Here is a 13,262-nt window from a genome sequence, read left to right on the forward strand (position 1 = left end):
ATGTGAGTGTGTGTGCATGTGAGTGTGTGTGTGTGTGTGTGTGTGTGTGTGTGTGTGTGTGTGTGTGTGTGTGTGTGTGTGTGTGTGTGTGTGTGCATGTGTGTGTGTGTGTGTGTGTGTGTGCGCACATTTGGGCAAGTTAACAGCAGTGGGGCAGTCTGAATGCACACAGACCAACATGTCACACAAAATGAGACTAGACTGGAACATGGAGAGAGAGTGGAAGGGGGGAGAGAGTGGATGAGGGAGGGAGAGAGGGATGGAGAAAAAGAGAGAGAGTGAGCAAAGAAGAGAGAAAGACTGAATGGGAGAGATGGGTTGGTAAGGAACAAGACACAAATGATTAAACAAAATGGAAGAAGGGCAAGGTCACAAGGAGAAAATAGAAAGAGGGCTGGTGTGTGTGTGTGTGTGTGTGTGTGTGTGTGTGTGTGTGTGTGTGTGTGTGTGTGTGTGTGTGTGTGTGTGTGTGTGTGTGTGTGTGACAGAGTGAGAGTGACAGATGCATCTCTATTGAAGAGCAGGCTGCAGCAGGTATATAGTGCTTCCTCTTCATTCCTCCTCATCCTCACTGTTTTACAGGTCTCTCTCTCACACTCACTCACACTCACTCACACACACACACACACACACACACACACACACAACTGTAATGTCTACATAAAAACACACCCTACCCCTTTCACAAAAACACAATCACTCTTTCCAGTCTCTAGTCTACAGAGCATCCTGTACCTTAATGCATCCAAACTACACTGTGTCCATAACAGCTGGACACGTTGCTTTACACACACACACACACACACACACACACACACACACACACTTCACTGTGAACCTCCAAGATCAATCCCACCAGCAGAATTCAGCCTCCAGCTCTGGCAACATCCATCCACTCACCACGGAGACCCCATCCACTCACCACACAGACCCCATCCACTCACCACGCAGACCCCATCCACTCACCACGCAGACCCCATCCACTCACCACACAGACCCCATCCACTCACCACGCAGACCCCATCCACTCACCATGCAGACCCCATCCACTCACCACGCAGACCCCATGGAGAATACAAATCCAAGTATGAGTGTAAGATTAAATAAATAAATAAATAAATAAGTGCATCATTTAATGCTCTTGGAACATGCAAGACTTCAGCCAGCATTTAAATACACCAAGGTACTCGGCTCTTTGAACCACCACGGGAAGACCACACCACCAGCTGGGTGTCGGAGCTCAACCTGGATGCTGACCTTCCCTCCGTGTTGAATGAATGAGTAAAGTTGTTTTTATATAGCACCTTTCAAGGAACCCAGGGCCGCTTTATAACTAACACACAGGTTTTACCTCCAGTCACACGCCCATGAGAACGGCAGCCAGTCGTGCGCAGCGTACTCTCAACCAGAAACCTCAGCGCCCTGGGGGACTGAATCAGGCTCAAGGAATGGAGAGAGGACAACACCCAGAACAGAATACCATCCAGCACCGGGCATGCAGACAAACACTGATACAGAGGAGGGAATGCAGCGCTACAGTGATGTAGGAGCTGCAGGAATGCTTAAAATAAGACCTGCTGCTGCAGTTTGGATTACTTGTGGGGACTGAGTGACGCGCACAAGGAAACCTACATTAGTTTGGCACTAACATAAGAGTATGATGAAGAATAATAGAATAAATTAGAATACTATCTTCAGGCCTCAAGACTATGAAAGTTAAAAGTGCAAAGTTAAGTTGTAAAGTTAAGATATAAAGTTAAGTTGAAACTATGGTGTTTGTTCTCTGTACTACAGCAGCTCAAGTATACAAAACACATGAAATATCTTCATGTAAAAGATATTAAAATGCATACAGAATGAAACGCTACCCATGGACTACTCAATTCAGGGCTTATTGATAGGTCTGTATGAAAGGTCAAGTGACTCATTAGGCAAGGTGACTAGGTGATCCAGGTGGTTATTAATACCTGCTAGCCACCCAAAGAGCCCCTAGCCCACTAACACTGATATAAATGTTATCTCTCTAGGACTCAAGTACTAGGTTTGCTAGCTTGCTATCCATCTAGTTGGGGCCAAAGGTCCTAACATAGCTAGCCCTAACCCTAGCCCTATCATAGCTGGTCCTAGCCCTGACTTTATGAGGTGACCATTACATAAATGTGTCTCCTATATTAAGTATACTAACATTTAAGTATACTAAATCTGGGGAGACATCAAAGAGCACAGACAACCGAAACTGTGGCCTTCCTCAACTACCAGTACTTAATGTACAGACCAGCTCCTCGTCCACTCTCAGAATTGACCAGCACGACGTGTGATTAGGTAACGAAGTTCATTTAATGGGGGGTGGGGTGTTACTCACAGAACATCCAGCAGATGCAAAAAATCTGTACTCCAGGAACTAGCTTGGAGTACATTAAATACCTTTGATGGCCAACTCCACCCGATGGTACCAATGTGAACTGTTAGACTGTCCCCAACCCTATGGCCCCCTCTTAACAATACCCTTCCTGAAATGCATGCTGTGCATCACACATAACCAATGAGAATGGTTTATGGGAGGGTCATATATATGATAGAAGAACCCAGTTTCCCCCCTTGCACACCCATTGATGAGCTCAGGCTAATGGGAGGGTAGTTGGATTGATTGACAGGTCCACTGTCCTCTCAAGTGGTCCAGACACATACAGTTGTTGCACAGGATGTTGGGCCTCTTGATTAATTGATTAAATACATTTGTCAGTGTCTACATAATGTACTACTGTTGATCTGCTTGATATAGTAGTCATATGGTTTGATGGGCTGCTTTACTACTAAAATAATAATAATAACAATAATAATAATCTGCATTATTATTTACATAGCATGTTTTAAAACAAGTTTTAGAACTTTGTAAAAGATTGACTTAATGAGGTTTGGAACAGTAAAGCTTAACTGTGCTCCTGTAATGGTACACACCTGGTACACACACACACCTGCATGTACACACACATCTGATCACAGCAGGGGTCAGCGAATCAGGGTCACACACAATCCCAGTTGGCCTAAAATTAATTAAACCATGATGGATTTGTTCATGTCAACAGAGATGAAAAAGAGCAACTCGTCAAAAGAAAAAAATCCCACAGCCTGCCATTATGGCATAAAACATTAAGCCCCAAAAAGGATCAAACACATGTACATACATCAACAAACTCAGGAAGAACTTTTTTAATCTAGTGCTGCAGAATCTCCTGCTTTTGACCTTTTGTTCAGGTAGGACACCCCCCACCCCCCCACACACAGAGTATGGAGTCTGACTACTAAGACCTTTAAGTATTGACCTGATCCAAGTCCTGCCATGCCTCATTAAGGTGACCTATCGGAGCTTATAGGAGGCTGATTTGAGATCAGCACTAATCATCATCTTATAATAACATGATGGTATTTGAGGTGGAGAAGCTGGTCTCAATTCAGTATTAAAGAGCAAATATCGCCCAAGGCACTGAATTGTGCATGCTTGGAAAAGGTCAAATAGCTAGAAGTGTGGCTATATAGGAAAGCACCTCATGTTTTATTGTCTAGCTTTGCTATTTCTATTTCTCTCTCTCTCTCTCTCTCTCTCTCTCTCTCTCTCTCTCTCCAAAATCATAGTTTTTTTTATCTTGTCCATTCCAGTCTATTTTAAGTGCCACTCCAAATAAAATGTTAAACTATAGAAATGGGTCAGTGTATAGAATGAAAGAAAAAAAACCTCTAAAATGGATTATATACCTTCAATAATTTCCTTTAATTTGCCTGCTGTTAAGCTTACGTTTTTCAAGTAACCAAAAAATATATCTACTGCTTCCATACATTTGCTTAGCACTGTGGTTGGTTCATCACTTGGTGCAAAGCATGCTGGGACACACTCCACCAGAGCCTTTGGCCTTGCTAGGGCACCAGCAGCCTGTCATCCAGTGCTTCAGACCGGCTGCCCTTTGCTCTTATTAAACCCTCCAGTGGAAGGAGGATGGAGCAGGACCCAATCAGAACCACCGTACTGAGATTGGCTCCTTCCTCCCCATGCTGGCCAAGCAGGGATGTGGCATGTTATCTGCCCTATCCTTGCTAACTGGTGAAATGTCTGTTGGAGAAGTATCATAGAAATAGTTTACTTAAGTATGCCCCCCTTGTATATACCCAAGCAAAGGACTGCATACATATATGTCTGTGTAAATATTAAATATTTTTAACATAGACCACAAGCTTACCATGTATGATCATTGTTTTTTATCCTACTTGGCAAGCTTCATCAGTGAGTATATAACTTTAGTATCTGACACTACCCAGAGGAATAAGGATCGCGACCCTGGATTTCAGTAAAGCTGCTCTGGAAAAACTATTAAAGGTGTAACAACACACATTTTCAGCTCATGATTCTGGTGACTGATGAAGATCCTCTTTTATTTTAGAAGAAAAAAAAAAGAGAGAATCTACAGTTACACAGACGGGTTCAGATCAGAAAATTCTATTTTATTGTAGAAACAAAATATTAACATGTACCTGGACAATAATCTCAAAAAATCACGCAGTTCATAAATAATAAAAATACTTGAACTGCCTCTTAGAAAACGTTTTATGCCATAATACCATAAACCCCTTGAAAGAGACCCTGGGGAGTATCAATAGTCATGTTTCCTTTAAAGTGTGTTTTGTTTTTGTTTTGTTTTGTTTTTTTAATGAAAATTGCTTTTTTATATTTGTCAATATAAGATACGTTTGTAACATTTGAAGCTGGAATTTTTCTGACAATTTCCGTTTTAATTTTTAGGCACTGAAGCAATTTTTGTAAAAACATGCCTTGAATAGAAACATGAACATGATTTTTTAAATTATGATACAGTGTTCAAATGCTCTCCATTTTGGATACTATACTGAAATCATTACACCCTTTTGGTAATTTATGAAAAAACACCACATAAGCAAACATGTAATTCCACGAATAGCTTTAAGAGGGACATCAGCCGTGAGACATCCAGTCTCTCCCCCTGCAAGACTGTTCAGTGAGCTCGCCGAGGTCACTGGTCCAGAGACCCTCCAGGACAGTGTTACTCAACTTTTGTCCTGCTAGCAAGACCTAGTGCTAACACGGAGAGAGAACGGGGAAGAAAGAGCCAGGGAGAGCAAGGGGGAGAGTCATCCTAGATCACAACCCATCTGTAGAATCACACCGCCTTTCAGGGTGAATGTTCACACAAATGGCATTTCAAATTTCCACACAAAGACACACTCACATGCTCACTCTCAGACACACACACACGCACATGCGCACTCACACAAACACAATCTCCATCTCCATACCCATTTGGCAGAAAAAGGGGGTAGCGTGACCAATAGCTATGCTGACAGCTGTACCGATAAAAACACCTCAGTCCAAATTGAGGCTTTGCGACGGGTTGGTACGGTCATAAACCACTCTAGCGATTGGTCTTCTCAGTGTCCTTCCCACGCCAGTACCAACTTCAACAACTGTCTGTGGTTTGAGTTCACTTCACACGCAGGTGCACTATTAAATGCCTTCGTCTGAATCTGCTTCCTGTTCAGTAGCCAATCAGAGGAAGCAAACATCCTACTGAAGAGGATCTCCAGCGCAGAGACTGTTGCAGGCGCTGCTAGACATGACTGCGCATCCTAAATCAATAGCAGCTATTACAGCAATTACTGCCTCTACATTGCATTTTGATAAGATGTTTTCTTAGATTAAAGATCACGGAGCTATACTCGATAAGAATTGGCATTGTCTTCTTAGCATGAATGAATGCACGAGGATGAATGAAATGATGCTAGAGGATTCCTTCTGTTGACCCCAACAGGTTAAATCCAGACGGCAGAACATTATTTCCGTAATTTATTTTTTTTTAAATCCATGACAGCCGATCATTACATAGCCTAGGCTACGTATTGCAAATATTTACATGTTACTTTGCAGGTACAAGATTACAGTGAAGCAAAGTGCAATTAAAACATCCCTCCAGTCGCGATGGAAGGGAAGAGAAAAAGAGATTAACGGAAAAAAAAACAAAAAACGAACGAATGAGGAACGAATCCCTAAAACAGCCCAGAGCTTTCAACGGCGCTCGCGCGCACGTGCTGCACGCCTAAACGCTTCTGTCTCGGACCACAGAGCCGTTTTAGTGTCACGTAGTAGTTTGTGTAGTAGTGTTTTTATAATGATGGCTGTGAAAGGGAGAGCCAGTCCTAGACCAGTAATCCCTGGAAAGGCAGTATGGAACAACGGTAATTTAAAAAAAAAAAAATGTCCAAAGGGGGATTAACATCCACAGGTTGCAGCGTATAAACATAACGCAAACCGATAATACGTATGCATACAGAGATCCATACTTTTTAAAAATGGATCCTGCCATTCAGTGTTTCGGTTAAATTCCTTTTCAGGTCATAACACTTTTTTGCGGGCGCATTTAATAGCTAGGAATGATGTCAGGTTCCACGAAGTGGGTCGGGGCTCAATTAAATAGCAACTATTCTTATCATAATAAACTTTCTACACGAGGCACGTTCTAAAAGTTACGTTTTGGGTTTTTATAACTGCACCTTCCCTTCATCTGACGTTCTGCGACTGAAAGGAGATGTGTGAGAATTGGTCTCACTGCGCTCGGTGCCGGTATGAAGGGACGGACGCCGGAACGAATGGCCACGTCCCCGGTGGGCTCGCGACGCACAACCCTCAGCACTTCAGTCAAAGGCAGGAACGCGCGCTTTTCCGTCCGCAGTCAGTGAGCTATCTAAAATACCGCCCGGGTCCTCTACAGAGAAATTCGACGCTGCAATGTTGAAAATATCCGAGTAGACGAAATGAACCAATAATTAAAAGGAAAGTCAAACCTATATATACATGTGAGGAAAGTCGCGTTGGGTTAAACACACAGCGTTGTCTAAAATCGGATGAATTCACGGATCGGTTCGTTGAGTGACGTACTGTCCTGTTACGCGTGTAAAAAGCGCATATCCATCCATACGCATCTGTCTAAAACTACACATCTGAACTAGCAAGACTGTACAACACGAAGAGCGCCAAATAACATCTACACCTGTATAATGATTACAGTGTTTTGCGACGGAGAAACTTACCTACATTTCCTTTTTGGCGTGTAGTCAACGAGGACTTGTTCATTTGTGAAGTCTGATTTATCAAAAGCTTGAGCCATTGTCACCTTATCTATAAGCAGGTAAGGAACACCAAACGCAATAGTGCCTGAACCTGAGCGCAACCTAGTTACACAAAAGGCCCAGTTTGTCCTCCAACCTACATCCTTTTTTAAGGAGATTATAAAAGTTACGTTATGCGGCCTGCATGTTTTATGGCTCTAAACAGCTATTGTCGACTTCTCGGTTATTAATGTGTCCGGCGGGCGCAACTCTCCGATTGCTAGTGCGCCGGTGGACGCGAGTACCTTTCGCTCGCGCCCGGATCTCTCGCGCGACACTCACCTGCGTTCCGAAGTTTCTTGTTTCTGTAGACGGAGAAAATCACCAAAAGGTTTCCGAGAATATCCACTACTATAGTAAATATGAGTAAGCCGCCCAAAGTTGTAGTGACCCACGGCGGTCGGGTCAGAGCTTGCTCGCTGGGGTCCAGTGCGGAGCTGTTCACATAACTTCCATTCATAAACATTGTATATTTTCACCGTAACTTTCTCTCTTAGCGAAACAGACACTCGGGTCATTCCATGTAGCTAGTTCAAATATTTACGGACAAACTGCCTTAAGGTACTCTGGTGGTTTTTCATCTCTCCATGATGCGCATGAGGTGTGCGTCCAAAAGGTGGACAGGTTTATTTACTCCCGCCAGCGCGTTCGTATGTCGGGATCCATACTTTTATGCCGGCGCGCCTGTATGCTCATCACATTGTTGGTATGTGACATCCACGGTTACGTTCAAAATAGTGAACACGTGATTAAAGGCCAGGCGCCTGAACGCTGCGCATATCGCCAGCTGCTGGAAACGAAGCGAAGTACAGTGCACGCACCATTCTAGTGCCTTGTCTTGGTGGTCCTCACGCTCATTCATACCTTCGAGACACTGACTGTCTGTTCGTTTTCTCGTACCCGTTTCAAGCATTTGGTATTTTTAAGAAGCAAACAAACCATTCATACTTGCATATGCTGTTTTGTCACAAACGAACGGATTTGAAATCGCCTTTCACTGTGTTCTAAATTTTACATTTTAAACTTAAAATAGTTTAAATCATAGTTTATATTATCAGAGCATTTTAGTTTTTTCAAGGGTCTCCATTACTGCGTACACAAGAGAAACAACCACAAAGTAAGTGTAACTGAAATACAAACGTAACGTGACCACCCGCTTAATTATTTCTAGGCTAACATGCTTTCCCCAGAGGCGGGGAATTTATTTATCAAAAATGAATGTGAACACACGCTGAGGAAACATTTCTGAACAGTTCCTTCTTCCCTGGCAATTTGTTATCTTGGGAAGCATATGTCCCATCCCATCTCAATGTTTTCTTTTTAAGAAAGAAAGAAAGAAAGAAAACGTAGTGAGTGTTTACCGAAGTAGGCCACCGCCAGCACAGGACTCCACTCGCACGCTAGGCAGGACCCCTGCTGCGAAAACCCCTCAGCCTGTCTGTCTGCCTGCCTGGCGAAAACATTCGCAGCAACTGCCATTATGATTAAACTTTTATACAGCGCTGTCCCCAGAGGCTCCAATGATAACCGGCAATTCTGACGTAAGCTGGTAGCATGTTGGGAGCTAATAATGACAACTGTTCTCTGTCTGTGGCTAAGATGTAGCATCCACGACACTCTGCTTTTTGTTTCTGGAATTTTGACACTCAGTAATTCAGACTGATTATTTTTATTGTATTCAACCACATTCCTGACCTTCAGTGCATTTATCAGCCCCATTGCTGAAGGGTAGGTTTGAATCCCAGCTGTGCTGTGTGCTGCCCAGGTAATGCACCCTTTCTATTTGGGAGAGCAACATAACGGGGTCGTTCTCTCCTTGCTTAGCAATGTTCACCCAGCACCCATTTCCACACTGTAACAGGAACACTGACAGAGACAGTTTGGCAGTTGGAATTGGGGTCAGCAAAGTAGGAGACACACAGTAAGACATGCAACAGGTCTAATGTAAAAACAATCTCTAACCAGGATTAGTTACTGTTATTTGATATTTTCAGGTAGTGAAATAATTTCAGGAGCTATGTAACATGTGGTTATAAGTAAAAGTAGCTACACTGGTTGCCTGAAACTATTTAATTCCAGAAACACACATCAGTTACATCCAAGATGGAAATTAGTTCGGCATCATAATTGACTAATCATAATTCATTTGTAATATGACCAAGTCATAATGCATTACAGCATTCTGTCTCTTCCTGTTCGGTCTCTGTCTCAGAAAGAAACAAGGTCACATTCAACACAGTGGGAGCTTTTTTATTTATGTATTTATTTATTTTATTTTATTTATTTATTTTTACCAAACTTAAAACATCTGTATTTATTTCTGATAATAATACTCCTAGAATATATTTCATTGAAGTGAAGGGCTGATTCTAGCTCACCAGTCTGTTAGATTTCATTATGCTCCACTGTTTTCTTGCCTGAGTGTTGATATGAGGAGGTTCAAAGTGCTGGCAACAAGCCAAAGGAGCTCAGAAGAAATGATTTAATCAGTTAGCTGTTGAAGGAGAGAAGCGTGTGTAACCAAACAGAAAGGGAGAGAGCAGAAAAGAAGAGTGAAAGAGAGAAATAGAGAGAGAGAGAGAGAGAGAGAGAGAGAGAGAGAGAGAAATATTCCTGTCAAATTATTAAAATTTTCAGAGGCATGGAGGTAGAAAGAATATGGTAAAGAGGATTATTAAATGAAAGAATATGGTACAGAATAGAATGCAAAAGTATGGTATAGAATATTATTAAAGAATATGGTATAGAATATTGTTAAAGAGTATGGTATAGAATATTATTAAAAAATATGGTATAGAATATTATTAAAGAATATGGTATAGAATATTGTTAAAGAGTATGGTATAGAATATTATTAAAGGGTATGGTATAGAATATTATTAAAAAATATGGTATAGAATATTGTTAAAGAGTATGGTATAGAATATTATTAAAGAGTATGGTATAGAATATTATTAAAAAATATGGTATAGAATATTGTTAAAGAGTATGGTATAGAATATTATTAAAGAGTATGGTATAGAATATTATTAAAAAATATGGTATAGAATATTGTTAAAGAGTATGGTATAGAATATTATTAAAGAGTATGGTATAGAATATTATTAAAAAATATGGTATAGAATATTGTTAAAGAGTATGGTATAGAATATTATTAAAGAGTATGGTATAGAATATTATTAAAAAATATGGTATAGAATATTGTTAAAGAGTATGGTATAGAATATTATTAAAGAGTATGGTATAGAATATTATTGAACTCAAAGATGAACTGGAGGTCGGGTAAATAATAAAATGCAATAAAAACAAGAACTGGAGAAGATGTTATGTAATGTTCCTTTTAAAAATACCAGGAGGTTTTAGAGCCGTTTTGTCCTATGTCTGAAGTGAAAAGAATATTGTTCAGAAAATTGTTTAGAATATTATTATCCTTCCATGCTTTGTTTCTAGATGTGCCTACATATATTTTGTCACACAATTTTTTTTTTTTCATTTAATATGACATGATGGAGGAAGTGTTTCAGGATATTTCTACTGTTATGCCATGGATCATTACCTGGGGACTTTTTAAAGGAATATTTGTTAAACCAGCATTTTGCACAAAGCTTTAATTGCTGGATTTAAAGCTAGATTGTATACAGTACTGTGTGTGCGATGAATGGAATATTGTACAAAGATGCACTGGCCCTATTGAAATTTTCTCAGAAGAAACAGGCAAGCAGGCAACATAAAGCAGGCAAAAAAAAAGTCTCTATCTGTGGAGGATGAAGACTGTTCTCTTTATCTAAAGTCAAACTCAGAGTTAACACAGAGCTAACAGCTGACACCAGAGCAAGGTCCCTTCATTTGGGAAAAGAGGGAGAGGGAAAGAGAGAGAGAGAGAGAGAGAGAGAGAGAGAGAGAGAGAGAGAGAGAGAGAGAGAGAGAGAGAGAGAAGAAGAAGAAGAAGAACATGCCACAGTTAAAACCTCTCTATTCAGTAGTAATACATGAGGCACAGGCAGAAGGAATATTTCACAAAGATATAATAAATGAAGACATTAATTGTTTACCTCTTCACTGAAGACAGTCAGCCAGCCAGCCAGTCAGTCTTGCTCCCCTCCCAAATTCAGAGAATGTTTCTAATGTTATGATGTTACAGTGTGTGATCTGTGCAGCCTCTGTATGTTGCTTAAGGTTTTGCAAGTTTTATAGACTTGATAAAATAGGCTTAAATGTTTTTGTTTTTATTTATTTTTTTATTTTTTTACCCTTTTACAATATTGCCCAATCTCCGACTATAAAAACGGTTTTGGTATTATTTAACGGTTTGACATACTGCCCTCTAGTGATGATTATGTGTTTTTCAGATACTGCCCTCTAGTGATGACTATGTGTTTTTCAGATACTGCCCTCTAGTGATGATTATGTGTTTTTCAGATACTGCCCTCTAGTGATGACTATGTGTTTTTCAGATACTGGCCTCTAGTGATGATTATGTGTTTTTCAGATACTGCCCTCTAGTGATGATTATGTGTTTTTCAGATACTGCCCTCTAGTGATGATTATGTGTTTTTCAGATACTGCCCTCTAGTGATGATTATGTGTTTTTCAGATACTGCCCTCTAGTGATGATTATGTGTTTTTCAGATACTGCCCTCTAGTGATGATTATGTGTTTTTCAGATACTGCCCTCTAGTGATGATTATGTGTTTTTCAGATACTGCCCTCTAGTGATGATTATGTGTTTTTCAGATACTGCCCTTCATAAAATTGAACATAGTGCTTCACATATTATCTAACAAATGTTTAGTCTAGGAGAATGTTGTACTTTTACAGGTGAGGTTTTATTCTTATAAGAAAGGATTTTATTCTTACACTGGGGAGGGTGTGTGTGCGAGTGTGATATGGGGAGGCTACAAAACATTTTTCAGTAAAATCAATGTCACGCAACACAAAATGTCGGAGATTATAAAGAATGAAGTAGTCATAAAATCAGTATATGACGTTACTATGAAACACTTAGTTTGTACACTTACAACAGGTCCACAAAGCCTCACCCAGCCAGTGCTTCTGTGGTAAATGGATTGTGACTTTTTAAACATTTAAAGACTATTGTCCAGTTTCTTAATTCCAGATTAAGCCTGAAAATGATTTTCCAGTGTTGATTTACCATTAACACAGTAGTTTCTGTCTTAATCTTTATCCTATTGTAAACTGGCCATATAAGATTTCATATTTCCATTAAAATGTACAGTACAGCGTTTACCAACGACCTTAACTGATCTTACTGAACAGAAGACCTACTTGTACACAAACTGTATACAAATACAACCTAACCCATCCATTCACTGAACATAGAATGAACAGGACATGAAAGGCACGTACTCTTTTAAGTTTGTGCTACAATGGTGCCATCTAGTGCTTAAAGTAAATGCTAATGGATAACTTGTAAAAGTGTTGAATATATTTAGTAATAATTCATATTCAAGGAATTTCATGTTTTTGCCTTACCTAGGATAAATTTGTATCTTAGTCTAATTACCTACCTGAATTATTTCACTAGAATGATACAGAAATAAATAAAAACACTACAAAACTAATTTGAAAAGCTTTATTATATTAATTTTGTTTTCATTTTAGGTTTGCTCAAATTAAATTCTTTATAAAAACATATCAGACAGGTATCATAAGGGTATGGTGTTTCAAATGCTAAAACAAGTAACACAGCCTACTGTTCATTAGATATTCCAGCACGCATAATTACATAATTAAGAAAATCAGAAATGGACTGAGGAAAATACAACCCCCCCCCCCCCCCCCCCCCCCCAAACAATCTGCTAGTATAAAAGATTAAGCTGTATTTATAGATGTGTGTGTGTGTGAGTGTATGTGTGTGTGTGTGTGTGTTAGCTCTCTCCTTGTCCCCAAGCTACAATACGCGCTTTTTCATCGTTTTTCTCGAATACAAAGCGAGTTTTGTGCGCAATGTGTAGTTTAGAATGGTACTCATACACATCATATTCAGACTCGCTATCAGCATCTGGGAGCTGCTCTAGGCTGAAATGCATCAACCACTGATACGTCCCATAATT

At 40.1% G+C, this 13,262-nt stretch overlaps 1 protein-coding gene across 1 annotated transcript in view; it reads right to left on the reverse strand.

The window, feature by feature from the left end:
- The window catches only part of mtnr1aa (melatonin receptor 1A a), a 25,190-nt gene extending 17,536 nt beyond the window's left edge, over window positions 1–7,654 (reverse strand). The window contains exon 1 of the mRNA XM_026995684.2: window positions 7,471–7,654. Coding sequence (XP_026851485.1) covers window positions 7,471–7,654 — 184 coding nt within the window. The remainder of the gene's footprint in view (window positions 1–7,470) is intronic.
- Window positions 7,655–13,262: the final 5,608 nt, after the last annotated feature.

This window comes from Electrophorus electricus, chromosome 9 (genome assembly GCF_013358815.1).
Source record: "Electrophorus electricus isolate fEleEle1 chromosome 9, fEleEle1.pri, whole genome shotgun sequence".
In the NCBI taxonomy this organism is placed as follows: domain Eukaryota; kingdom Metazoa; phylum Chordata; class Actinopteri; order Gymnotiformes; family Gymnotidae; genus Electrophorus; species Electrophorus electricus.